The sequence below is a fragment of the Daphnia carinata genome, chromosome 7 (assembly GCF_022539665.2).
Source record: "Daphnia carinata strain CSIRO-1 chromosome 7, CSIRO_AGI_Dcar_HiC_V3, whole genome shotgun sequence".
NCBI lineage: Eukaryota > Metazoa > Arthropoda > Branchiopoda > Diplostraca > Daphniidae > Daphnia > Daphnia carinata.
In genome coordinates, this window is record NC_081337.1 from 9,967,580 (window position 1) to 9,993,593 (window position 26,014).

General features: G+C 42.8%; 1 protein-coding gene across 4 annotated transcripts; it reads right to left on the reverse strand.

Moving 5' to 3' along the window:
• Positions 1-118: 118 nt before the first annotated feature.
• Positions 119-21,931, reverse strand: LOC130692816 (nuclear hormone receptor E75-like). Of its 4 annotated transcripts, none has more exons than XM_057515931.2 (7): positions 20,988-21,931; positions 7,962-8,050; positions 6,131-6,275; positions 4,758-4,996; positions 3,843-4,061; positions 3,596-3,770; positions 119-3,507 (listed from the first exon to the last, which is right to left on the reverse strand). In XM_057515931.2, exons 1-7 carry the CDS (start codon positions 21,748-21,750, stop codon positions 1,826-1,828), a joined length of 3,312 nt encoding a protein of 1,103 aa, XP_057371914.1. In that variant the 5' UTR covers positions 21,751-21,931; the 3' UTR covers positions 119-1,825. The 4 variants fall into 4 exon arrangements, with proteins under 4 accessions (XP_057371914.1, XP_059351998.1, XP_059351999.1 ...); XM_059496015.1 differs by lacking the exon at positions 20,988-21,931 and adding an exon at positions 15,953-16,362; XM_059496016.1 differs by lacking the exon at positions 20,988-21,931 and adding an exon at positions 13,332-13,801.
• Positions 21,932-26,014: the final 4,083 nt, after the last annotated feature.

Sequence of the window (26,014 nt, forward strand, 5' to 3'; positions counted from 1 at the left end):
AGAAAGCAATATCCGAAAATAATTTGAAACCCAGAGCGAACTCACCTTGCTAAACGCAGGCCATTGAGTTGTTTTCTGGTAAAATTTACGATAAGTAAAAGGATCGAGAAACACGATCGACATTCTTGCATAATTGTAATGTCTAGATTGCGCATGCAAAATGCGCTACATTAACCGGTCAGTAGAACACTCGGCACATACAATTTGAAAAAGAAAAAAAAATCTCACATAAGGACACTCATTCCATTACACTATGAATTGGGGAAGGGAAGAGACATTTTTTCCCCTTTCGAATAAATCAAAATGCCGATAAAATTGCAATTAAACACACAGAACAATTGAAACAAAAAAAATTATATATATAAACGACAGAGAGAAATTCATCACTTTGTCTCCATAATTCCCATTGAAGAACAACATACAAAATGAAAGAGACGGAAGAAGAAAAAAATTACAGAAATTCGGGGTACATTGTAACCCCGGAAAATGTCAAGTAAAAAGGGAAATTCAAACATTCTTTTTTTCTCACCCATCACTCGGTTTTTTTTTTCCTCCCGCAACCATCCGAAAATATGTTACCCCCCGTTAAAAAAAAAGATGACAAACACGCTGTGACACACAATTTATATTTTGTAATAATATATATATATAATATATATAAAAATTGGTAAAAACCGAAAATCAAAGAAAAAAAAAGGGTGTGTCTTCCACTGGGATAAAACAATCATAAAAGACAGGCGACTCGCACAGAAACATGGAAGGGCTCCAGCCCAATCTTAAGGATACCCTTCCGTCGGATTCTCACGTTCTTTCTCTCTGTCGTTCACAGGAAATGGGTTGTCCGTCGTACATCAATCACAAGCACACGAAATACGCTATTTTTTTTTTGTCTATTTGTTTTTCGTTTTGGGATATTTAAGAGAAATTCAAGGATTTCAAAATTTAAAAAAAAAATCATGTCGAGATCGATCGTCACAACCTTTCAACTCGAGAGTTGTCCAGGATTCATAAAAAAAAAAATAAAAATAAACTTTTGAAAAGGGCTAGGTCGAGCAGGTGTGTGACGACATACGATACACGGACAATTTCTTGGTAAAGGGGCTTTTTTTTTTCTTTTTTTTTTTCTTTTTGCGAAGAAGGAAATACAAAACTTCACCGAAAAATAGTGGGCGATTAAATTCCCACATATTTTTGCCGGGATTAAAAATCACTTGAAAAAAAAAAAAAAAAAAAAAAAGAGAAACGCGTCTTGGACGCCACCGGCTTCTATGACAATAAAACGCACACAATTTTCCCCGAAAGAAATTTTAAAAAATCGCGCCAATTTCGAATGGGACTGTTTAACAGCAAGGGATTCCGCGATTCGAGTTTTCTTGATTCTTTTTTGTTTGTTGTTTTTTTTTTTTTTTTTTGCTTTCAGAAAAAAATTTAAAAGGATCAAGTAGTTGAACTTTACACTCAAACGTCTACAAATATATGCATAACGATTCGGTCGTGGTAGAACGGGGGGTGGGGAATATAAGAGACTTGTATATATATATAAACTCGACCGAAGCTGGTAGAAGAACTAGTTTACAGTTTTTAGTTCTGCAAATGTACAAAAACGGTGTTGTTGTTGTTGGTTGTGGTTGTAGCATTTGAAAGGGATCGATTCAAAAGTACAGTTGACGAACCAAATTGTGGGATTTTTTGTTGTTGCTTTTTTCCCTTTCATCCAGTCAGCCCATACCTCATTCTCGCCCTTTCACGTCCAACACACACACTCACACAATCCACAGGTACGGTGATAGAGGGAAATCAATATTTTGTTGGTTTTTTTTTTTCTTCAGGCGTGAAGGGGGAAGTAATGAGTGTGCGTGACTGGCGTCGTTGGCCTGGCCGGCGACGACGAGGGCGACTTGAGCGACAAGTTCAACGGTTGCGAGTCGGCGCTACCGATGGACGCAGATAGCAATTCCGGCTGTTGCGCAACTCGACTCGGACTCGGGCTGGAATGGAGCCGAGGTGAAACGGGCGATGCCCTTTGGTGGTTATAGTTCCAGCTGCTACTGCTAGATGGCGCGGGTGAGCCGACGTAGAGTGGACCAGACGTCAAAACGGTCCTCTGCTGTTGTCCGCTGGAATGAGGTGACGGAGACATCGAGTAACTCGATTGGCTGGACGAAGACGGAGTGGGTGACGAGCCCGTCACGTTGCCCCTCATGATGTTGGCCACGATGAGATCGGCGCGGCGCTGCTGCTCGGTGCTGACCATTTTTGGCCCTTCCATCAGGGAGCGAGCCAGCGTCGAGTGAGTCGACGTCAATGAACTGACGACCCCCGAGGATAGCGACATCGCCAACGAAGACGTCGTCGGGGGAGAGGTCAAGGCACTGCACAGGGCAGAGTACGTGCCCGGAGGCGAACTGAGAGCGGCAGACAAGACGCTGACTGTCGATGTCGACGATGATGAAGATGACGGAGAGCTACGCGGAGGTGAGCTGACAGACGGATGCCTCATCGGTGATTCGTCACCTTTGCTTCCGGCGCTGCTTCGGGTTAATGCCCGGAACTTTTTGTGCGGCTTGTAGGCTTCGTCCATGAGCGAGTTGGTATCGAAAAGGGGCGGAGCTTGAAGGACTCGCTTCAAAACGGGCATATCATCGACGCTGGATGGTCCAACTCGGCCACCAGCCGACGGAGTAGGAGTCGCCAGTTGGTGGTGGTGGTGATGGTGGTGATGCATCTCGTCCACCTCCTTGACTTTGTCCTCGAGCGACGAGCGCGGAGAGGAGCACAGCGACGTGTTGGTCGACCGCGAGGCCGTCGACATCTTCTCGTAGCGATCGACGCCCGATTCAATTCCGGAATCGTCTGGCGAGTCCAGTTTGCGCATCTTAGAGTACGGGCAGCCGCCACTGATACTTCCGGTGCTGCTTCCGGCTCCTGCACTGTGGGTGCGCGGTGGGGATTCGACAATCCTCAACAAGGAGCGGCCGGATGATTCCATCTCCTCGCCGTCACTCGACATGGAAGACGAGCCATTCTCCGACGGACCTCGCATCCGCCGCCGATGGGACGATCCAGACATGAGCGGAACGGCGCTTCCCGCCACAGCGGCCAATAGAGGCAAATCGCTCATGGACGACGTGCCTTCGACGCCGGAAGAAATGGATTCAGCGCCGCTGCTCGATACGGAACCCATCGGGCTCTTGGCTCCCCCTTCTTCATCGTAACTATCTCGATCGTTGTGCCAAGGACTAGCAGTCGGGGGCGGCGTTTGCTGATGAGGATGGTGATTGTAATGTTGTTGCTGTTGTTGTTGTTGTTGTTGTTCGGTCATTTTGAAGGCCAGCAGCTTTTCCGAATGGAGCGTATTGAGCGTGCGCAGGTCGGGGATTTTGCGCAACAATTCCAGGAAGAGTCCGGCTTTGTCCGGATGGGCTTGATTTAAAACATTTTCCAATACGGAGCGCAATTTCGATTGCATCCGCTCGACTAATTCCACATTCCTCAATCCAGGTCGATCTAAAAATTAGCATTCGAAAAAAAGAAAAGGATGGGAAATAAGTAAACGATTCGGCGTAAGGAAAAACAATGTCAACAATTCAATTACCGGCAGCGATGACGACGACGGCGCAAAAGAGGCCCAATTCGGCGTCGTTGAGCGCCAGACTGTTGAGTCTTTCGGCAAATTCAAACATGGAATCCATGAGGAACCGGGCATTGGACGAATTGTGGAGAGCGTCCCTCCTCAATAGCTGGCCGTTCAAGCACAGCATCGTATTGCTCTGTTTTTTTAGAAATAAAAATTCACATGAAAATCTTTAGAAAATTCAATGTTTAGCGAAAAATGAAATTACCTGAGAGTCAAACATGGCGGCCAATCGAACGAGTAGGACTTCAAAGACGCCAGGTTTCAAGAGCGTGACTTTATCATCTTCGGCCAATAGAGTGAAGCCGGGCAAGCGTTTGGCGAATTCCACGACATCGCGGATGGCCGGAAGGAAGCGCTCGGAGAAATCTTGGAGCAATTGCTGCTGGCCGTTGGACGGCGCTGGAGTCGGATTCAACGGGCAAGCCTGTGGATAGTTAAAAAGGACAAACCGTTACACGAGTTGTTATAAATGCTGGCCACGAAAGGCAATTAACTATCACCCTTTCCCTCCCCCCCCCCAACTATCGGGAGAGAAAAAAAAAAGGGCTGCGTGCAAACTGCGGAGGCCACATAAAATGTGTTTACATTGATGACGATTCGTCCTTGATGGTAAAAAAGAACGGGCCATTTTGAAAACAAATAGAATTGCTAGATACAATGTGACCTTGATGTTACAGCTGTGTAGCCCTTTCGCCCAATACAAAATTTCCGCTTTGTCATTCGGGAAAGCAAAAAAAAAAAAAAAAAAAGTTTTGAACGCCGCCAATGGCATAAAAAAAAGTTCGAAATTTGTAAATTTTCTTGCTTATTTTTCTTTCAAGGTCTACGACGAAATATATCAGCAAATCAATTTGGAAACGCTGTGTAAAGAAAAAGTGCCCCACCCCCTTAACCTTGGGCAGACACCGTTGTATATCCGATGGTCAAGACCCAAGGTCGGGAATTTAAGGTCCCGCCATTCGCGTTGCCGAACGCCCTCGCATGTCTCTTATCCATTTCCAATTTCGTTGGCCGTCAGGAAATGGCCAACGAAAACAAATCAAGGTTAAAAAGTGAGGCAATCATTTCAAAAAATGATGAAATGATTCCATCGTTTCGCATGTTGATGAGAAACACTTACCAGAGTAGGCGGGCAGGCCGTGTAGTTTGGCTGGCGGTGGGCATCAGCCATCAAAACTTGGACTTTGTCGCGGGTGAAATCGCACGTTTCCATATGGGCGCGGACGACGGCTTGCATCAACTGGACTTCGTCGGCGAATTCGGACGGAAGCGAACGCTCCGCCAATCGGGCATTGACAGACTGCATGGCAGCCAAAATCTTGGCCTTTTCTCGTTTGGGTACGCGACCAAATCGGACAGCTAAAAAAAAAAACAAATACAAAAAATGTGTTAAATAAAAATGTCAAGACGAATATTATCAAATCACAACGCATTGCACACACCATCACTGCCTGTTGTTAAAAGCCTTTTTAAAATGGGCCATTCTTCTTCACTAGAACGATCCATGTCGTTCCCTAGTGAAACACCCGACGTAAAACAGAAGAATGTGGGGTAAATAAATAAAAAAAAAATACTAATTGAATTGGGAGTTTACAAAGGGCAAGTGTTTTCCTGGTCGTATTCGACTATCGACTATGGATTTGTTGGGTTCAAAAAAAAGGGGAGGAAATAAGCGACAGGGGAGACTATGGCGGCCATAAAGCGAAGCTGTGAGACCTTGGCGCCCAATCTCGTGTCTACATAACTCGCAAATCAGATGTCGTAACAATTCACTCTCTCTCTCCCCCCCCCCTTCACTCACACCTGAACATAGGACCTTGACAATTGCACGAAACATTCTCTAAAGTGAAATACAGTGAAAAAAATATGGGTGGAATACCTTGAACAGCACTGTTATCCATACGACATTGACGTCGTTGAGCCCACGTCATTGGACGTGCGGCCATTAAAACAGCCGTATTGGATATGACGTTATACTCTTGACACATTGTCAAACAAAAAAAAATCTATGTTTCACTTCAACCCCGTCGAATTGAATGAAAATGAAGAGTCAAAAAAGAGAATCTGGCAAAAAACAACAAACACTTGGGCAGAGACACACGTGCGCAGGCCAGGAGCTGAGCGTGTCGACTAACGAGAATCTAGTTCACTGGGGCCAGGGATATATCCACAACAAGCAAAGATGGGTGCCCAACGGATGGAGTAGGCGGAGTCTCCAACGGTACTCCTTTACTACTACTACTACTAGGAATACTTTGCTGTTGACGTGTGTGTTTTCCACGAGTTCATTTCACAATCTCAAAAGTTCTTTTTTTTTTTTTCTTTGATTCCAATGAGGTCAAAGACCCATATTGTAGTAGAAGTGTATCATCATCAGTTTGACCTCCTATTTGTGTGCAACAAGATGCTGGCATATTTGTTCACGAGGGGGGTGAACATGTTTGACCCTTTCCTTTTTTGTGTTGAAATGGAGAAAGAAAAAACACGGCTGACCATCTCGGCTCATTCCGACGGCGATGCATTTCTTGAGTCGACAATATTGGCATCGGTTGCGATTGATGCGCAGAATGGAGCACTGCTGGTTCTTGGTGCACGGCCGGTACTGGATCTTTTGTTGGATGCTCCGCCGGAAGAAACCCTATTAAACGATGATCAAAACAAAAATACAAAGTGATGAAGAAATCTATGTTATTCAGACAAGTTGAATGAACTTTTAAATAGACAGCAAAAAAATGACTGCCGGAAGCCGGACTTCCTTTTTGGTCACACACAGACACGTTTGTTGTGCGTAATAGTTGGGGTGGGGGGATGGGAAAATAGAGAGAGAGAGAGAAGGGGAGGGGGAAGGAGGTGGGAGGAATAACCTCCCTAGTCGCTCATTCACAGTTGACGCAATCAGCATCTTGGAAGCGCATTGAAGAGCTCGTGCAACGTCTGTGGCCGTGCCCTACTTAGCGGTCGCCGAACCCCGTGAACGGCGCGCGCGCGCTCGCGCTCCTACGCGGTCGTCGACCTACCACCGAAATCGAGAGTTTTCCAGAGATATGTGTTTTTTTTTTTTCTTTTTCTGGTCTATGACGAATTATTTCAAAACAATGTGTACCCTACATTTCCATCCGGCTTAAAGAATATCAATTAATTTCTGACCCAACTCTTCAAGTTGAATTGAGTCATACTTTATTAGAAAAAAATAAATAGGGATTTCATCCAATTGAAATGAGGGTATCGAGATGAAGGTAAGGGACAGGTCATCAGCGGTCGTTCACCTGAGCGCAGCTGTGTGTTCACACACCTTGCCCTGGAGCAAGGGCCTCTACAACATAAACTCTAGTATACGGACGGATACGAGAAATTTCTAGATCGCTACAAAAACTCGTATGTGTTAAACACTCTTTTCTTTTTTTTCTTAGGTACTCGTGTAGACTAGCAACCCATTTATTTTTTATTTATTTTTTTATCCGGGTCATTTTACTACTACGATATCCTACCCACGTGAATTCGTCACTTCGGTCAATGACCTTTTGGGATTTTTTATTTTCTGGGGTGGGTTCATTTTTTTTTTATTTGAAAAAAAAAATGTAAATGAGGTCAAAGGATTCGATAAACTCTGGGTCAGTCGAGCTCTATTACTCCTGTCTACACGATGTGTGTCTATACGTATGTAAATCGATAGGTGAGAGATATCGGATAGTGATGATGAACTTTTACTGGGTAATCAGGCCGTCGTGTAAATAGATATGATATAGTACCTATTTCCAACAAATCAGCTCAAATGTCACCGAACGCCATTTTTGCACGATATTTAGTAATCAATCGATTTTTTTTTTTTTCATTTCAGAGGGTTAAAAAACTTTTGTTTGTCTTCCGTTAGATATTGTGCAAAAAAAAAAAAACATAAATATAGAAACGATCATAAAAGAAATGTTGCAATGTGAAAAAGAGTTCTACGACGTGATGCCGTGGGAAGTTTGTTTCATATGTTCCGCTTCGGGCGGATTGCCGAGTCCTGGAGGAAACGGTCCCTCTACGGGCCACTAACCTCTTGCGGGCGAGCAAACGACAGTAACGCCATCTGGTATCAAACCCCCGCAGGGCAAAAACATTTTCATGCGGACGGTGATCCGGCCCCAAACAAAAGCTTTTTTTTTTTTTTTTTTTTAACCATCACACAGAAAGTGATAGTGACCTACAGGTGAACGACCCGATTTGCTCATAGGCTAATTAGACGTGTCCGGGAACAGAACTTTGAATTTTTTTTTTTTTGCCGTCAATTTGAATAACCATCGTTTTGTTTTTTGCGCGAAAAAAAAAAAGGTTTTCTTACCTTGCAACCTTCGCAGGAGTGGACGCCATAATGAAAACCGGAAGCTTTGTCTCCGCAGACACGACATAGTACAGTAGTTCCATCAAATTCTGTAATGTAAATAATAACGAAAAATTAGCAATCAGTTTCAGCATTAGACAACAACAAGTGAAATTTCCAGAAAGAAAAAAAAAAGCGCTCCTTTAAAAATGCACGACGATTGAAAGTCTCGTGCGTCACAGGTTGACCTTCAAATGGAGTGGAAGTGGGCGGAGCAAGCAGAGGGAGGAGTCAAATTCGGTCGAAAAGGAAAATGAGAGAACTCAGCTGTTTTCTTGGCTAAGCAAAAAGTCCTTCAATTCGGTCACTGACCGCCTCAATACGTCAACATGGCCGCCACTCATTTAAATAAAAATGCCTTTGGAAATCTCTTTTTTTTTGCGCGCGCGCGCTGACCTTGCATTCAAACAAATTGAACGCGAAATGAAATATGATGTGAATAAAGATTTTCGAACCTATATCGAGTTCAGGTTCGCGAAATTCACGTCTCTCGTTCGCGTGATTATTCTGAACAGGCAACGGTGGTGCAAACATTCCGGCCGGCGGATGAATGACATCAGCCATTTGCTGTTGATGATGGACCTGTTGCGGCGGATGAATAATAACAGATCGCGAACAAGGATCTGGATGATGATGATGATGAACTGCCATCGTTTGCATCATCAAAACAGAAGGTTCTGTCGCTTCTTTGCTATTCTCACCACCTACCACGATTTCACTTCTCATTTTCAATCGAATCAAACTGAAATCAAAAACTGTCCAAATACAATGGCGCCCTTTTTTCTTGTTGGGCAAAAGGCACAGCAAAAGAAGTTCACTTTCGCACACGACGGCGAAGAGGAAGACACTGAAAGAAAGTGTTTCCAGAAAAGCACCTTAATACAAAAGTCCTTTTTTTTCCTTCCAAAATAAAAGAAAATGGTAGCAAACTAGTGGTCCTCTCTCTCGTATGGGGGGGAGGGGAGAGTGTGTTTGCGCAGAGGCGAACATCTAGCGACTAAAAGATGAGAGTGAAAGTCCCGGCCCCTAAAGTCCCTTTGCCAACACACACGGAGGAGGTGGCATCGAAAGGCAAGGAAACGAAAGAGAGGAAGAGGTGGCGGGTGGGTGGGGGAGTTCTATAACCGCCGAGCCGTTTCCAAGAGGTTATCTACCTTGAACTGCTTCACGCTCGACGCCGAGTTTGCACTTTTTAGTACCGTCTGATCTTCTTGTTTACTTTTTTTTTTTTAACGCAGAACAAACGAACGAAATTTAAATGTAAATCTTAAGGTACAGTTTTAAAATTGTTTTGAAAAAAAAAAAGTCTGAGTAGAGAAAAATTAAAGGAGGAAAAAAAACGAGTTTTCTTCGATTTAATTTTCAAGGTTTACTTAAGATACAAGGAGACAGTTGTTTTTTTCTTTTTTGTTTCGTGCGTTCCGACGGCCGGTGCCAACGCTCCCGTGCCGGCCGTTGAACTTGAGCATTTGCTGCACACGCATGCATTGAAGAATCGTGATTATCATTTAAGAGACGGGGAAGAGAGAGAGAGAACCCAACTTTTCAAAGTCGTGAGAACAGGTAAAAAGGGAAGCCGTGGAATAAAGAGATAAATCAAACAAGAGGCCACTAGTGTGGCCTTCAAACAGCGCCTTCTCTTTCTTGCGGCAGATATTCAAACATTTAAATGAGAAACAAAAAAAAAAAAATTCATGGCCTTGAAATTTTTTGTGGAAATCAATATTTCTTATCTAGTTCTTTTTTTTTCCTCTTGCGAGCAAAGGATGTTTGATACACGAGCACAAAAAGTCAAAGTCCTCAGATAGGAGTCAATCAAATCAAAAATTGAGGCCATCGGAAGAGGTGAATCGAGTTCATTGGTCTCACATCAGGAGCTTCTAGCGAGAGTCTTCTTCTTTTTTGAGGTGATTGTTTTAAACACTCGGAGGTTCTCGTGACCTTGTTTCAAATCAAGGTCGATACAGAAGAAGGTTAATCGATACATGATTGGAAGTCGAATACATCAAACACGTTAACGAGGGTTATTGCACCTGATCATTTGGTCAATGGCCGGGAACGAACAAAAATGCAATTATTTATAAATTAGGCAATAACCCTTTCGTTCTTGCGCAAAAAATGTGTATAACTGCTTTCCTCCTACCTTGTTTTTTTTTATTCCAAATAAAAAACAATAAAAACGGAAAGTAACGGGTTATCTGCCTGGTAGCGCGTTACGCTCCCTTAAAAAATAAATTGCAAGCCGCCTCCGTTCGAATTCGGGAGTGTGTTGACATTGACAAGAAGACGAGCTGCTTTGCTGACGTACTTTTCATGGATTCCCAGGTATACTCTATGACTCGAGTATTTGGAATATCCGATGAAGAAATAAAGGGGAAAAACAAAACAAATTTCCTCTCCCGATAAATAATAAGAATCTCTAACGTCAGTCTTAGTTTAAAATAAAGGATAGGAGGAGTTAGCGGGAGGATAGGAGGTCAACGCTCCACCTTGGCCGAACGTCCTCTACTTGCTCATGCTGGCCCTTGTTATGATTATACACTGTTTTTTTCTCCGACTCTGGCGGTTGTAGTCGAAAGGTGCGTGTTTTTTTTTCTACTTGTTTACGACTGGGGCGAGTTTGCTTGGCAAACGTAAAAAAAAAAAATCCTTTTTTTCCCGCAGCTGGACGATAAATCCCGCGCCGTACATAACGGTTTTTCTCCACACAGAGAGAGATGGGTGACCGACACACACCTGCGCGTTTCCCTTTCATCGTGTGGACGTTGCACTCTCTTTTTACCGGTCAAGTCTCTCACAAGTCGGCCTGACCGAAAGTCTTTGACCAACTTTTTATTGTTACTGCACATCTCCATAGTCTACTTACACCAATTCCATTATTAGGACTTTTTGCGGTCGTCAATGTACTGTTGTTTTCTTGTTCTTCTTCTTTTCAAATCAAGCTGTGTTCGAATGCAATTTTACTTTTAACTCTAATTCCATCGTCATTTTTATACAGGAATTTTAATTCCCATATTTATTTTTTTTAAATCGCAACATTGGCAATAGCGAATCTCTAATTTGAAATGATGAAACGGTACAGTTGATGAAAAAAGATCTAAACATAGTCCGGGATTAAATTTTTTTTTTTTTTTTTTATGTTTAGATCTATACAATAAGTTTTACGGTTTATGGTTTCGAGAACGCGTGCATGGCCGAGAGAGAGAATAAAGAGGATAAAAAAAAAGGGCTTTTGTGTAATAGACAATTTTTGGGCTTCTGGGGTGATTGCGGTCGTTCCCGCAGGGTGGCGACGGCGGCGGCGCTCACAAGTCCCGCAAACTACTCCCTAACAACTACCTGGTTCACTCGAGTTCAGTCACGGTCGTTCGCATCTTTTTTTTTTTTTTCTCTTTCTCTCCCCGTTCTTTTTATTATTATGATTTCATTTCTCTTCGTTTATCAACCTCGTTTTATAACAACAGATTCGCAAACAACTGTTCTTTTTTATTTTCATTCCAGTTTGCTTGTTTTTTTCCCTTTCCTTTAACCTCGGTCAGATGTCGTTCACATCTTATCTTATTTGAATATTCATCTGACACGAACGAGAGAAAAAAAAAGGGTAGTGGATCGATACGGTTGGGGGGCACAAGAATGGGCCAATGACCGCCTGACCTCGACGCATTTAAAGAAGAAACAAAAAATATAAATATATGTCTTATTTTTCGTTTTTTTTCTTTTTCTTTTCTCGTGGCCTCTTTTTCTCGTCTTCCCATTCTAGAATAAACTAGATAATCATCAGAAAACTCTTTTAAAATCCTTGAACCCAGTGAACTACTGACTTTTGACGTGTCAAAAATATGTCTGCCCTCAAAGTTCGTTTTGTGGGGGGTGTTGCTAAATGCTAAACGGGATGCATCAACAACAAGAAACTTTCGGTTTTTTTCCTCGGGAAGTACACGTGGTTAGTAGGCACAAAGTCCTTCTCCTATTTTGCAAACTGTTATGCAGCGAATCTTTGCAAGTTTTTTGCTTAAATCGGAATGTATATGAAAGAACACAACTTTCTCCCTTTGCCAAAGAATTCTGAACATTTTTTTTATTTTTCAACTGTTTTTCTAAACATTTCCTTTTTTTTTTTCTCCCCTTCGTTTCGTTTCTCCCCCCTTCTTAAAGCACAACGTAACTTTCGTTTGTTGAGGGGTGGAGAGGTTTTGAACTAGATATTTTCTCACCCCTCACCCAAAGTTTTTTCCAGGCCAACAAAAATAAGGAACTTAAATATGTGCGTGTGCCTCACATGTATAGCCCCCACATTTCCCCCTCCCCCCCCTCTTCATCACACACACAGTCTGCGTGCTGTCGAACCAACAAAAGAGAGAGAGTGCACTGCACTGTGATAGCCTCGTGCGCTACTTGGGAGCTCAGAAAGAGAGAGACCATTGCCCCGGAGGGCGCTGGCCGTGACCTACTTGTCGGGCGACGACCTCCGATCGATCCGCTACCCCCATGAGTGTGTAGCTCCGCCCTTTTTTCCCGGTGGGAGTAGCCCAGTCTTGAATGTCCATTCACCTCACGCGCCAACCCGTTGGTGGGGGAAACATTGGAGGGAAACTGTATTTTTTGCCGTCTTAAAAGAGAGTGGTGGCCATCTAGCGGTGGTTAGGTACACTAGGTTGAATTTGGCCAAAAAAATTGACACGGGCCATTGGGTGTAAGGTGGGGGGCTAGTGGGGGGGTTGCTTGACGTCACAGGGCCAAGAGTTCGATGAACCAGGCGTTTGTTAATAGCGAAAGTGACCTACATTCGAGACCTCGCAAACAGCCCTGACATAAGTTTAAGTCTATTTGTTATAGGGCAGCACTTTCATCGAATTTTGTAACAATTTTCGAATCTGGAAATAACAAGTGTGCACGCTCATGCAGAAGGTTCGTTGTGTGCCCCATATGCGACGGAATAATCAAACACACACATAAAATGTGTCTTTCGTTTGCTGATAAACAACCAGATTGCGCGCTGTCGCAGATAGTGACGTCAGTGCATCATCGGCCATTCACCCCGAGGCCGTGAAAAATAGGGCAAAAAAACACACACTCACGGCAGTGCAATGGGAAGGGATTTGATATGATTGGGTAACAACCGATTTGACCGCCACATACGCCGAGCAAGTTCCAAACACAGTTTTGCAACAGACCCCACCACTTGGGTGGCTTTTTATCAGCAATTTATCAACCTAGGTTCGATGACCGTTCCAGAATTAAAATTAGATATTTAACGAACGTCCAGACGAATGAACCTCATTTTTTTTTTACATCGGAATTAGCAGCAAAAAAACAAACAAACAATAATACCTTCAGAAAAGAAGAGATGATGAGACTGTTGTGGATCAGACCAGAAAAATTGGCCCATCTTAGAAGCGGTGGGCAAAAGAAGAGGTGAAAGAGAAACCGGAGAGGACGGTTCACTTTCCAACAGTCCGTCTACCCGTAGCGTCAAGACTTTCTCTGACTTTCTCCCTTTCTCCACTTGTTTCTCCTTTACAACGTGCACTTTCATCGCATCAATTAGACTACACGACACACCAACAACTCTCTTTTTTTTTTTTGTTGCTTTTGTTTCTGTTTCTCTTCCGCGTCTTAATTTCTTCGTGACAAAACGACCTAGTCCACAGTTTGTTTGGTTTCTAACCCCCTTTTTTTCTGCACGCTTCTATCACGAACGAGATCACAGGAGCAAGTGAGTTTGAAACGGACGTTCGCAGGCCAATGCACTCTTGCTTGTTATTACTCTGTTGTCGGCGGGACCCCCCATTTGCAGTTACAAAACACAACCCGCGCGCCTGCGTTATAACCCCCCCCCCACTCCACAATCAACACATTTCCTTTTTTTTTCTCTCTCGCTAGCATTTTTTTTTTTCGTGAAGGTGCAAAAGTCCAAACGTGAGCTGATCTATATTTTTCACAATTCTATTGCACCATTCCATTTTTCATTTTCGATGTCGCTTTTTTTGTCGTGACAACAGGACATTTGATCTTCCTCTTTTAAATCGTTTGATTCCCAAAGACGAAAGTTTAATGACGGAATGACAGGGAACATACCCAAAATTGTTTAGGGTGAACGCAGTTGAATGACCGACGCTGCAAAAAAAAAAAAAAAGGGTTGCCAAGGACGATAGTAAAGGAAAAATAGCGCAAGCGCAAAAAATGGCTTATTCTTTCAACACAGCAAATCATTTGATCGTGCAGCGTGCGTGAAACGACGCGAACACGCGACGCAACGCTTGTCCGCAAAATAACTGTGTTTTTTTTTCTGATTTCTTTATTATATATAAACTTTGAGTTTTTAAATTTTTTCTTTTTACGGGGATGCGGGAGTGTGGCAAGAATTGGGCTTTCCAAAAATAATTGAACGATTCATTGAAGGCGAAATGAGATCGAACAGCAACGCCATCTCTTGTCGGCCAATGAAATCAAATGGAGGCAGAGTGAGAGTAAGATGGTTTAAAGTACCTCGCTAGGGGAAACGGGGAGGGGACTTGTACAAGACGTAATCTAGGTCATCCACCCTGCACAGAGAGTAGTACGTTGCACTCTCTCTTTTATATGCCTTCCACTCCTCACCACCCACTTTCACTCCCCCTTCTTTTGCCCAAAACGTCACGCCGTCAACCGCAATCGGCGCTCCCCACCTACCTAACCTCTCCACCGTCGTCTTTCTGAGCGTTTGTTCCAAAAGTCCCGAGAGCAGTGGCCGCCAAGTCGGTCACGAACCGCCGCTATCTCGCAATACACACACACGCACCGTCCTCTCCTTCAGAATGTGAACACACACGTATGTATGCATAGTGTTAAATTGATAAGTCAACCAAATGCCCCACATTAGGGCGCGTCATCAAAAATCGAGAGGAAAACTGTGCATATCTAACCTTTGCAACATATTTTCCTTCTCTAATTCTTGAAATGCGTGAAAAAAGAAATTGAAATCAGTGAGATTGCAAAACTAACTATAAAAAAAACAATAACGGGTGCGCACACACACGCAAAAATGGTGGCCGTGATTCATTTGCACAAGCACGTCCATAGATTTGACGGCTAGCGAATGATGGGGGGAAAAAAAGAACGCACATCTGGGCCTTATTATTATTTTTTTTTTTTTCGTGAGTCGCCTATATATTTCGGACTCGCCTTAACCTACTTTCGTCGAGGCCGGAGCGATGAACTCTACTCTGGTTGTCATGGTAACCCCCACTACCCCACCTACACGCACACGTACACTATATATTTCGAGATTTCTTGACATGTTTCGAAAGATACATAAACCCTCGCGCCCATCGCCACCCAACTCCCCACCCTAACACGCGCGCGCGTTAAAGAATTGAGATGGTTGCCTAATCTCGGCGTTCAAGTAAAAAAGGACCTTGACTGATTTGAATCATCATCTAGAAATATATATTTTTTTCCAAGTAACTCTTGCACTATCTTCAGTTTGCAACAGGTTCAAATTTTTCAATACAAAAAAAATTTAAATCTCTTGATACAATTTTTTGTCCCGTTCAATTTTATTTTATGACAACCCAATTTTTAAAAAAAACCAAAAGATCATTTGATCATTTCTCTTAGAAAAAGAAAAAAAAAGTCAGATGTAAAAATGAAAGTTGGCACAGAGAGGCAAGAGGATTGAATCGAGGACGCCGGGGCATCGGCCCCGGTCGTTCACTGCCCTCATTCCCGGTCACTCACGCCGCCCCCCTTTCCCCCTCCTCTAGTCTCTATATACACACACAGAGTTCTATGCGTGTTTGGATGCTACCTATTTCAAACTCGTCCACTATCGCTTTTCTCCTTTTAAAAAGAAATTCGCAGAAATTCCAAAAACATTTGCATTTCGCTCCCGCAATCGTTCCCCCTCGATTAACACATTTCACAAAATACCCAATTGAAATTTGTAAGATTTTTCTTGTTTTTTTTTTTACCTGCGAGGACGCGACCTAATAGTTCAGTGTCGCTGTCATTGATGTTGGATGATGCCATGGTGGGGCCCTCGTTCCGATCGGCAACACACATCCGTTCGGAGTAAATCAATTCGTCCGTAGTAAAATAATCCTGAACCGTCATTCCCTCACGCGGGATTGTTTTCGTCCAATTTCGTTCAATCGTTTCTTCTTTCCCAAATGTTTGTTGAAAACAATTTCTCATTCACTTTTTTTTATTCGTTCAAAAAAAAAAAAAGTAAAACAAACAAACCAAATCCGAAAATCGAGTCTGTCAAGAAAAACACTAAAAGACCGCCAACAAAAAACCGATAAACAAACTGCGAGCTTGGCGGACGACGACAAGAGACAAACACAAGTGAAGCCGGGAGATTTGTATAAGAGCCGGATCGATCGGCTGCCGGATCAACAGTGGTGCGGTTCAAGACTGACTTTCGTTCATTTTCACTTTGTTCTCAACTTGCACTGAAAAAAAAAAGAAACACACAAGAGAGGGCTGACTGGTAGAGAGTAGGGGGAGGGAGGTGCGACCTAGTAGTGTATACACTAAAACCGTCCTATGTTGTCTGTGTGCATGCGCGCGGGACTGCTTTTTGAATATGTGAAGGTCCGAACGCGGGAGCTCGGGGGGAGAAAAAAAAAAAAAACTTTCGCCCGTCCTCCTTCTTCTTTCTTCTTCTTTCTTACGGCTCCTCCTCCCTTCCCTTTAAAGAAAAATACAAAATGTAGGACCGAAAAACTTTCGCCCGGGTCTTTTTTTTTTTCTTTCTTCATAAATAAACTCTCCCTTCTCGATGTGGTTGCACACACACAGGTATAGTAAGGTAAGGTGTAGGTTAGTGCTATGTATATCCACTACTACTATTACTACGAGAGAGAGAGGAGAGAGACTAGTAGCACGGTGACCTACTAACTTGGGGACTCTTTTTATTTAGGCCAAGCGGTCATCAACATCACTTTTACTCCCCAATCCCGCAAATCGAAACGAATGGCAAATTCCCCTTCAAATGAAAATTCTCTTGATCATTTTTTTTTTTTGCACAACGAAAACGGGAGCAAATGTGAATTGAATTGACAGAAGCGATTTTATTTTAAAAACTTGAAATGAAATGCAAATTAGGTCAAAATTTCGTGTCAAATCAAAAGCGATTTTCATTGGGGGCCCATCAAACTACGTTTCGATTTCGAGTTTTTTTATTTCCTCATTTTCCAATCAGTTTTTGTTACGATGTTGTCATTAAGAGTCAGCGCCCGACATAGTTGATTGTGTTTCCTGATCGAAGAGAAAGAAAGTTAAAAGCAGAGAAAGAGAGAAAAAGTTCTCACGCGAGAAACCGCCTCTCGCAAAGAGAGAAATCGAGCACATCAAGTAGAAAAACAAAACAAAAAGTGCAATCGATTGTTGTACCAAATCTGCCAACTGATGTAGCGAGAGAGATCTGACGCTACAACAATTTTTACTTCTTTATGTTTCGAGTGCTATACAATTAGAAAACACTTTCATCGCACACTGTGTTTTGTCAGTCACCGGAGGCTGTTGAGTGAAACGCGCTAAAAAGAAAGAAAAAATTACTATAGCGTACGAGGACTAAGAAGAAAAACGTTGTTGTGTGTAATGGCTATTGAAAGTGCAAGTTCGTTGGCCCCCCCTCAAACGAAAAGAAGAAGGGAGGACGAAACCGTGTCACTAGGTCGAAGAGAGTTGATTTGGAAAATTCTCCCAATTCCAATCCATGACGGGAGTTGAGAGATCAGCCGCAAGTCATCTACTTTAAGGTACTTGCATCAGCGCACACCTAGCGGATACAACCTAAACTAAGCTAGAGTCCACAAGTTTCAGATTTTAAAAAGAAAAAAATGGTCAACCCATTTATTCCACCGTCGGTCGGTTTAATGGGGTTTCATTATCGGGAGCGTATCGAAGCAATGGGTATTTAATTGAAAGTGATCGTGCGAGCGTTTCCTATTGACGCAACAGGGGGAAAGAAAACAGTTTAGCGCTATGTTATTTTGCTAATAACAACGAAAGAGAGAGCGATTACAAGTTGATATAAAAATTGGTATTGTACATACTACATAAAAAAAAAAATAAAGGAAAAGACAAGGAAAAACAATTGCGCCCCCTTTCCATTCTGTCCTCATTTTCGCTTTTAAAAAAACAAAAGTTTTATGTTTTTTGGGCTTCTTCTGTACCCTGGCCAGTTGTTGGACCGATGTTCAAACGTTTTCTCCCAAAGATGTCGCTTTCATTTAATTATTAGGCCAACGCTCTCTCTCTCTTTCTCTCTTCACTCCAAGACTTGTGCTCTACATCTGGCTGCTACTACATATATTGTCCTCATTTTTTTTCAACACTCAGGATCATTGCACTCGAATGAGAGCAACTCTTGCGTAACTATAATAACCACACACAGATGGCAGCTCATGTTGCGACTATTTAAGTTTACCAAAATAGATCGCGCGTTCAGTGAATTCTGCTTTTCGTTAAAATCAACAAATAAAATAAATGCAATCCAAGTCGAGCTCAGCAAATCATTATTGATACGTTTTTCTTAAAATGGAAACCGCAAAAAAAAATTCAGTTGGTAACCTTGTAAAAAAGCATTCGCCCTGCCATCTAGCGGCCATATTCCAAACTAAACGAACATCCATCAAGGTCAGCATCCAACAAGAAATACTTTTCCTTTTTCCCTCACGTAGTCCCGTCGAATCCCAAACGCTACGATCGTTTATCCCCATTTTTTATTGCAGACAAGGAGACGTAAAATGGAGAATGAGAGGGTGCAACGATCCCAGAACAGCTGTCGCCGACAATGCAGCAGACTTTGGCATCGCCGTGGATTTGCATAAAAACATTGGCTACGACTGAAGAACCGGCGGGCATTTTAAAATTATGATGAGGTGGTTCAATAAGTACTAAAGCCTTGCTGCAGGTAAGTATTACTGGAGGCAGAGATGAAACAAGAACGTGGAACTCTGTAAACGACCGAAGCGAACGTCGACCTTGTAATAAAAACTAAATAAAAAGGCTGACTCCTCCATAAATACACGATTTCCTTGAACGAGAAGAGGTAGGAAACCTTGGAATCGGTCACTGCCTTCCCGTTCCTTTTTTTTTTTTTTTTATTCTTCTTCTTATTTCGCGATTCGGTATCCGGGTAAAGCAAAAATGTTCTTGTCTCTTAACTTCTTCAAAAACCCAAATTACCCCGAGACAAAAGGGGACCTCCTTTTTAGCTCCCCTCGAAAGAGAAAGTAGGGGAAGCCTCTTGCTTTCTCCCCTATGATCTAACATTTTTCGGAAATGGTGAACTACTTTCTCGTCATGACCCCATTTCTCTCACCCTTAAAGTCTCGTTTTTCCATTAGAATTTTGTTGTTTCTTTTTCTAGGCCAGTAACACATTTTCGAAATTGAGGTCAAAATACCCACCCTCGATTTTTGTAGGGTTTCGGAAGAAAGAAAAAAAAAACAGCTAGTCGTGCGTAACGTTACATCAAACCGCTTTCACTCAGGCAAAACGTTCCTGTCTAACACCCAATATAAAAAAAAATGACCTCAATCAATGACGGTGGCGCTGTCTGCTGTACACCTCCGAAACAAAGATGTCTCTCGTTTTGCCCGTGATTCCCGTCTTGTACGCAGAAATGTGCAAATCGCAAGGCACACACGGATGACACACGACCTTGAACAGGGTGTTGACGTCCGTGCAGCTGCGCGATGCTACCCGACCTTGAAAAACAAATGAATACGAAAAAAATAGTTCCCGGCCAGGATCGATACTGTTGCAAGCGTTTTTGTTCCTCCCTTTTTTTGTCGTATTTGGATCGATGCTATTGGTGGAAAATTACCTTGAAAAAATGTTACCACAGCGACGACGGTTATTACCATCATTACAGGAATGAAAGGCACGCATATACACGTGACGTCAGATATGAGAAAACCTTGAAATCTTCCGGATGGGGGCGTTGATTCCCCCCGCCGCCACCCGCGTCCATTTCTTTTTTTTTCAACCGTATAAAAATTGTGGGTGGGGGATAGGGGGAGTTTGGGGGACAAAAACAATTTGGCCTTGACCTTCTTTTTGTCAGCCAGTTCCCCCCGTGTGTCTTGGCCTTGAAGGAAATTTGGACGTTGGCCAGTCACGAAGATTCACGATTTCTCACGGTCTCATCGGTAAAGACCTTGGGTCATAGGGAGATGGTTTGAGAATGAATATTTATTTTTCGATATGAAGTAAACAAATCCTTGGGCGCAATAAAGACGGATATACTTCACGCAAATTGGCCTTGTCACGCCCCGCATCAGATTCCCGCCCAGTAAAAAAAAAATGGTAACGATGCCCTTGAATGGATTTCCTGATTCTTTGTTTCCATTTCATCTACATTCGACTTCCACGTGGCAATTTGAATAAAGTGCGACACAAAAAAAAAACAGATGATGAAACAAACAAAAAGAACTACATTTATGCTAATTTCGCATTAATCCTTTAATCCCCCTTCACAGCAAAAATGGCCTTGACCAAATTCTTAAATTTAAATAAAATTCGCGCCATTTCAAAATTTCTAAGTTATTGATCTTGTGCAACCCAAGGCCACGAATGACGTTCATAACAAAATCAATGGCGCCAAAATAAAGAAGGGGGAAGGGCTTTCAATAATTATATTCCGGAAGAAAAGAAACAGCAACGTGGAACGAGCCATTTTTTTTTTGCACAACTGTACCATAATGGCCGGTTGATCATGACCCAAATCATTAATTCGACCCCAAGGCCAAAAACGAATCGATCACGGTCTCCGCCCAACGGCAACGGAAGTTGTTCAAGTGCAAATTGGACACAAAGATTTGTTTCATAAGGCGAACGACTCGTGCATTGTTTGTTTGTTTTTACATAATTCAATTAGAAAAAAATGAGACCAAACCGTTCTCTAGTGACCCGTGACCGTAGAACCATATGTCTGTTTGACGTCGAAAATGAGATTGCCTACTCAATAGGGATTAGAATGATGGGACTTACCAATTTCGGGGATGGAACTTGAAGGTTCTTCGTGATCCAGCGGCGATGCCAAATGACGTCTATGGGCGCCGGCGGTGGATTTGCGGATGCGTTGCTGTCCACTGGCCGGTGCTTTGGTCTGACCGCCGTTTTTAGGTGCAAGAGTTGGCGTTGAAGGTGGCGGTAAAAACGTTGGCGGAGGTGGTGGACCCATCACGACAGAATTGTGTTGACGTTGTTGTTGTTGAACCAGTGGTTGTTGTTGAGGTGGTGGTGGCGGCGAAGTGCGGGTAGAAGGACCGGGACTGGTTGATGAAGAAACAACAGCCGAAGCATTGTTGCCATTTGGAGGCAAAGGCCGTTTAATGGAACGGCGCTGCTGGATGTGCTGCATCATTGGACGGAATTCCGGTTGAAATTGAGGATTAACAATCACATCTATCCGTGGAGGAGACGTAGTCAAATCCGTGGCATCCGACACGTGTTCTTCCTTCATCAACAATTCCGGCCGGATGAGCCGGATGACACTATTTTGCCTGCGTTGCGGCGGTGGCGTTGTAGTCGCGTCCATTGCCCTGCAAACAGCAGACTCTGCCTGTTGCTGTGGCGGATCGTGAGCCGTTTGAACTTGTTCATCCATGATGACACACGAACTATCCGGCGAAGCTTGTTCACTACCACAACCGTTGTTCGTCGAAGAGCTACTACCTTCTGGATCATCACCACGGTTCATGATGGCCACCACTGTTTCACTACTATCAGCCACAGTTGTTTCGACAGCCATTATACAATTAAATATGGTGGAGGTGGTGTTCTTGAATCGCACTGAGTCATCCGCCAATGCATCCACAGACACGGAAGCAATGTAAGAATGAAAGGGAAACGTGGAGGGAGAAACCAAAAAAAAAACGAGAGTGAGAGAGGTGAGAAACGCACGTCAAGACCGATGGGGAACGTCTGAACACAAGTCGTGGCCGTGCAGTCGGCTAGTAGGGTGGACGGACGAACAGGGTGGAGAAGGAGGAAGGGAGAGAAAAAAAAGAAAAGAAATACCCGCCCCCTTTATTCCGGAGAGCCAACGTTCAAGGCCGCCGCGCTCTCGGCTCGGTGTGTAACACACACAGCACTCTCGGTTTGTGTGGCGCGCTCACATTGAAGGTCACCAACGTTAGACACACTTCCCTTCTGCCGACACACTTCTACCTATATGCTAGCTTTCGGTGTGTCAGTGTGAGTGTGCGTGAACCAAAAACTTTCGGTTTCGTTTTTTTTTCGTGTGTGTTTCTTTTCCCTTTTGGTCGTCGATAGATTACACACGATTTTCAAGGGCGAACCGCCTCAGGGCCACCTATCGGTGCCATTTGTCACGTCAGACGGCATTAATTGAGTAGACAAGAGATGATCCCGACCTTTTCGACGCCAATTTTTTATTTGAGTTGTATTCGCGAGATTTGATGCTCTTCAAAAAGTTAATAGTCTAACGTTTATTTTGAAGTTGTGTGAGAAACACATCTATCACAATACAATACACTTTGAAGGTAAACATTCACTCGAGGCCGCAATTTTGTTGAAATCAACGTTCGTGGAAGCAAAAAATAAAAATAAAAATGAGATAACCAACAAAAAAAATGACATTACGGAATGAGAAACCCTATAATTACTATTACGTCAGCTATGCACGGACAAGGCCGATGATATAAACTTGGAAAAATCCGGAGGTTTATGCCGGAAGGGCCAAATTCGTGACCGACCAAAATTGAGGAAGGAACGGCGGACCACAAGGAAATGTTAAACGAAAACCTTGACTGGCTAGGAAAGTGGGGGAAAAGAAAGGCATGGATGATGTTGTTTTTCTTTACCTTTTATGTAGCGGTCAAGTTCCATTCAAGGATGTTCGCTCTTTATCTTCGCTTCCGGAATAACGAAATACTTTTTCAAGTAGGTCACACGCAAAAAATCTTATGGATCAGATGACCTCATATTGAAGCCCTACACAAAATGGCTATAGAATTTTTGTGTGCGGATAAGGGGAGAAAAAAAAAATGAAAAGTAGGTCATTGTCAACGGACGATATTCTCCCCTCTTCTTCCTGTGCGTACAACCCAAAAACTTACGGGTAGGTGTGTCCGCTTCTGGTATCCATGTGTTCAGCCATCCGCCATCTGCTCGCGGCTGCAGCACTTTCACTCTCTTCTTCTCCCTCCCTTCGACCGCATTTTTCCCCGTCTTCTTTTATGTTGTGTAACCCTACATGCAGACAGAGGGGAGAAAGAAAAAAAAGAGAGTATTATTTAATAATAGATGTCTTCCCATGCAGTATGATATGATCCACATATCAATGGCGTGCACGTTGAACGGTTTACATTATGTAGTTCGTTTTGATACTTCCTCATCGTGTTTTGGCACGTTTTACGCGTATGCAAATTAGAACTTGTTTTAATCTACAAATTCACCTACCTGTATGTTCTTTTATTTTAGCGGGAGGAATTAATCCTGGAATGTGTTGGTAACCAGTCAGTATAGGTGGAAAGAAGAAAAAAAAAAAAAAAAAAAAAAAATTAAAAAAAAGCATTTTTATTTGATTGATGAAAATGTTGTGGAACAAAAGGTCGTTTCGTTTTCGGTTCATCAATAGAATAAATAAATTAAAGAGCTCTCGTTAAAACGCCGGTTGTTTTCCAACGCTAAAAACTTGGCCAAAATCTGTCCTGAAATCTAATACATGTTTTAATCGTTGGAAACATTAGACGTCTAAACAAATAAACAACTATCTCTTCTTTTCTTTTCTTTTTTCGCTCGTGCAATTTTCAATTGATGTTGTGTGTGTGTGGTAGATTTCAAACAATTTACGAGATGTATATTAAACACAATGTTCCGGGAAAACGATTTATAACTTCTACACCTCTCTTTTTTTTCGCACCCTTTCTCTAAAAAAAAAAGAAAAAGAAACACATGGAAAAGCCAAATCCTAAAATAATTTGATTACAAGCTTCAAAAAGAAAAGTTGTTTTCCCTGTCCGCCCTTCATTAGTTTGAACGACGCACGCACCTGCGCGCCACCGGTGAGGTTTATTCACCTGGACAGGTCTTTGGCATATGGCTTTTGCAGTTCCACTTCCATACTATTACATTTTTTATACTGGCGCAAAAAAAAAGCGGTTCAGTCAACTCTTGTTTTCAGGTTTCCTTTTTTTTTGGGGATTTCATACTTTACATCGCGTAAATTGAATCGCCCTTGAAACAACTCGAATACGGGCACAGTTCGTAATCGATAATTTTTAAACTCAAAAGTAACAATGAAGTGGTTTCCAAACACTCACAACAAAAAGGAAAAACATGAATTTTTCTTTGTTGTTATGTGATGCGGAATAGGAAGAACGAAAGGCTTAAAAAAAAATCCATTTAGAAAAAAAAAAAAGAAAAGAGAGAAGTTGTTGGCCTTGGCTTTGATACCGCACGCCAAATAGCTTGCCTGCGCGGGAGGCGGGACTAAGCTTCTTTTCTTCTCAAGGTCGGGCCCGAATACAAAATGGTGTACTGACATCAGCAAACCTTAAAAAATGGGAAATCAACTGCCTGCAGCACGTCCTGCATTTTGTATACGAGAGCAATGACATTGCTCCACATTCAAATTGTTCTTTTGTCTCGTAATCTATTAGACTGAACGATAGGTAACAGCGCATGCGACTGCCTTTGTGTTGATTCAACTTCAATTGTAGTCTGCTGTGCGACGATGGCAAATTTTATTTTCTTGGCTCACATCCGTCACCTTGGCGTCATTAATCCACCGATGCCAAAATTTAAAAATTGCATTTTTTCTTTTTCCATTTTTTTTTTTTTTTTTTTTTTATTTTTTTTTTTTTTAATTTGTTATATGTTACCTCCAACTAATGATAGACGTCCTTGACGTGAACGTCTGGTTGAGCAGCACATTCGTGTGATGTGTAGAACAGCAACGGCCAAAAAGACATTAACCTTGGCGGAGGGTTAAATAACCTGGTGAACGTCGACGCAGACGGAATTGGATCTTGCAAAAGGGCTCGAACAAGCAAAATCGTCGGTGTGACGAAATTGGTAGATGAAAAACAAATATCGACGGTAAGTTCAGCGACGACCCTGACTGGTGGAAATGAACCGCCGTCGTCGTCATCATCCCCTCCGCTCCCGGAATGTAATATGTTGTCTGCGTCCAGGGCGGGAGTGAACACGGGCAGCTGACCTTGAGATAAAAGCAGCCGCATAAAAAGAAAATATAAAGCATCATGCCAACATGGCCGACTGTCCTTGAACTGCACAAACTTGCCCTGTGTGGGTAGTTTTGGTACATCATCAACTACTTCCTTTTTTTTTCCTCTCGAAAATTTGCATTTCATCTTTGGCATATTTTTGCACTTCATTCAAAACACGCAATTATTTCACATTTGTTTTCGTTTGTCTTTTTTTTTTTTCACACGAAAATATAAATAATTATGATATCAGCCAGTGGGAGGGGTTTGCTAGAACACACACAAAAATACAAAGCTTATCGTACCTTGAAATGTTTGTACTATACAGACATCCCCCATTGCCTCTCTCCTCATTTTCCCCGGGACTGGCAGATGATATTGGATCGATCGACTCAAGGTTGTGGGCGGCTAGGGCCACGTCGCATACACACACACACACAAAAGGCCAAACGAGCTCCGAATGTCGGAACGTCACCATTGCCCTCCCTCCTTGAAAAAGATACACAATTCGTGACTACTGTATGAGTGTGTAGTTCGACGAGGTGAAGGTCGATTACCCGTGACCATACTAAACGGCTAAAAATCTGGGCTCGCTTATTTCTTTCAAATGTTTTATCACGGTTGTCGCAGTAAAGGACGAGAATCGTGAAAATGCACAAAAGGGAAGCAAGGATCCACGTTTTCAAATACTTTCGTGCGTTCAAGGATGTCCCCCAACGGACGAGCGTTTGGCCTTGTTGCGAAGGTTTCCGTCTTCCGTGATCATATGACGCCCTGCTTTCTACTTTTATGTATTTATCTAGTTCTCTATGTGTCCTTGAA

What these genes read in the sequence shown, in the direction of transcription:
- LOC130692816 (XM_057515931.2), bottom strand. Translation starts at nt 21,750, where the DNA reads ATGGCTGTCGAAACAACTGTGGCTGATAGTAGTGAAACAGTGGTGGCC. An exon ending in AAGTTCCATCCCCGAAATTG is followed by an intron (nt 8,051 to 20,987) that starts GTAAGTCCCATC and finishes TTTACATTACAG; the next exon opens with AATTTGATGGAACTACTGTA. An exon ending in ACTCCTGCGAAGGTTGCAAG is followed by an intron (nt 6,276 to 7,961) that starts GTAAGAAAACCT and finishes ATCGTTTAATAG; the next exon opens with GGTTTCTTCCGGCGGAGCAT.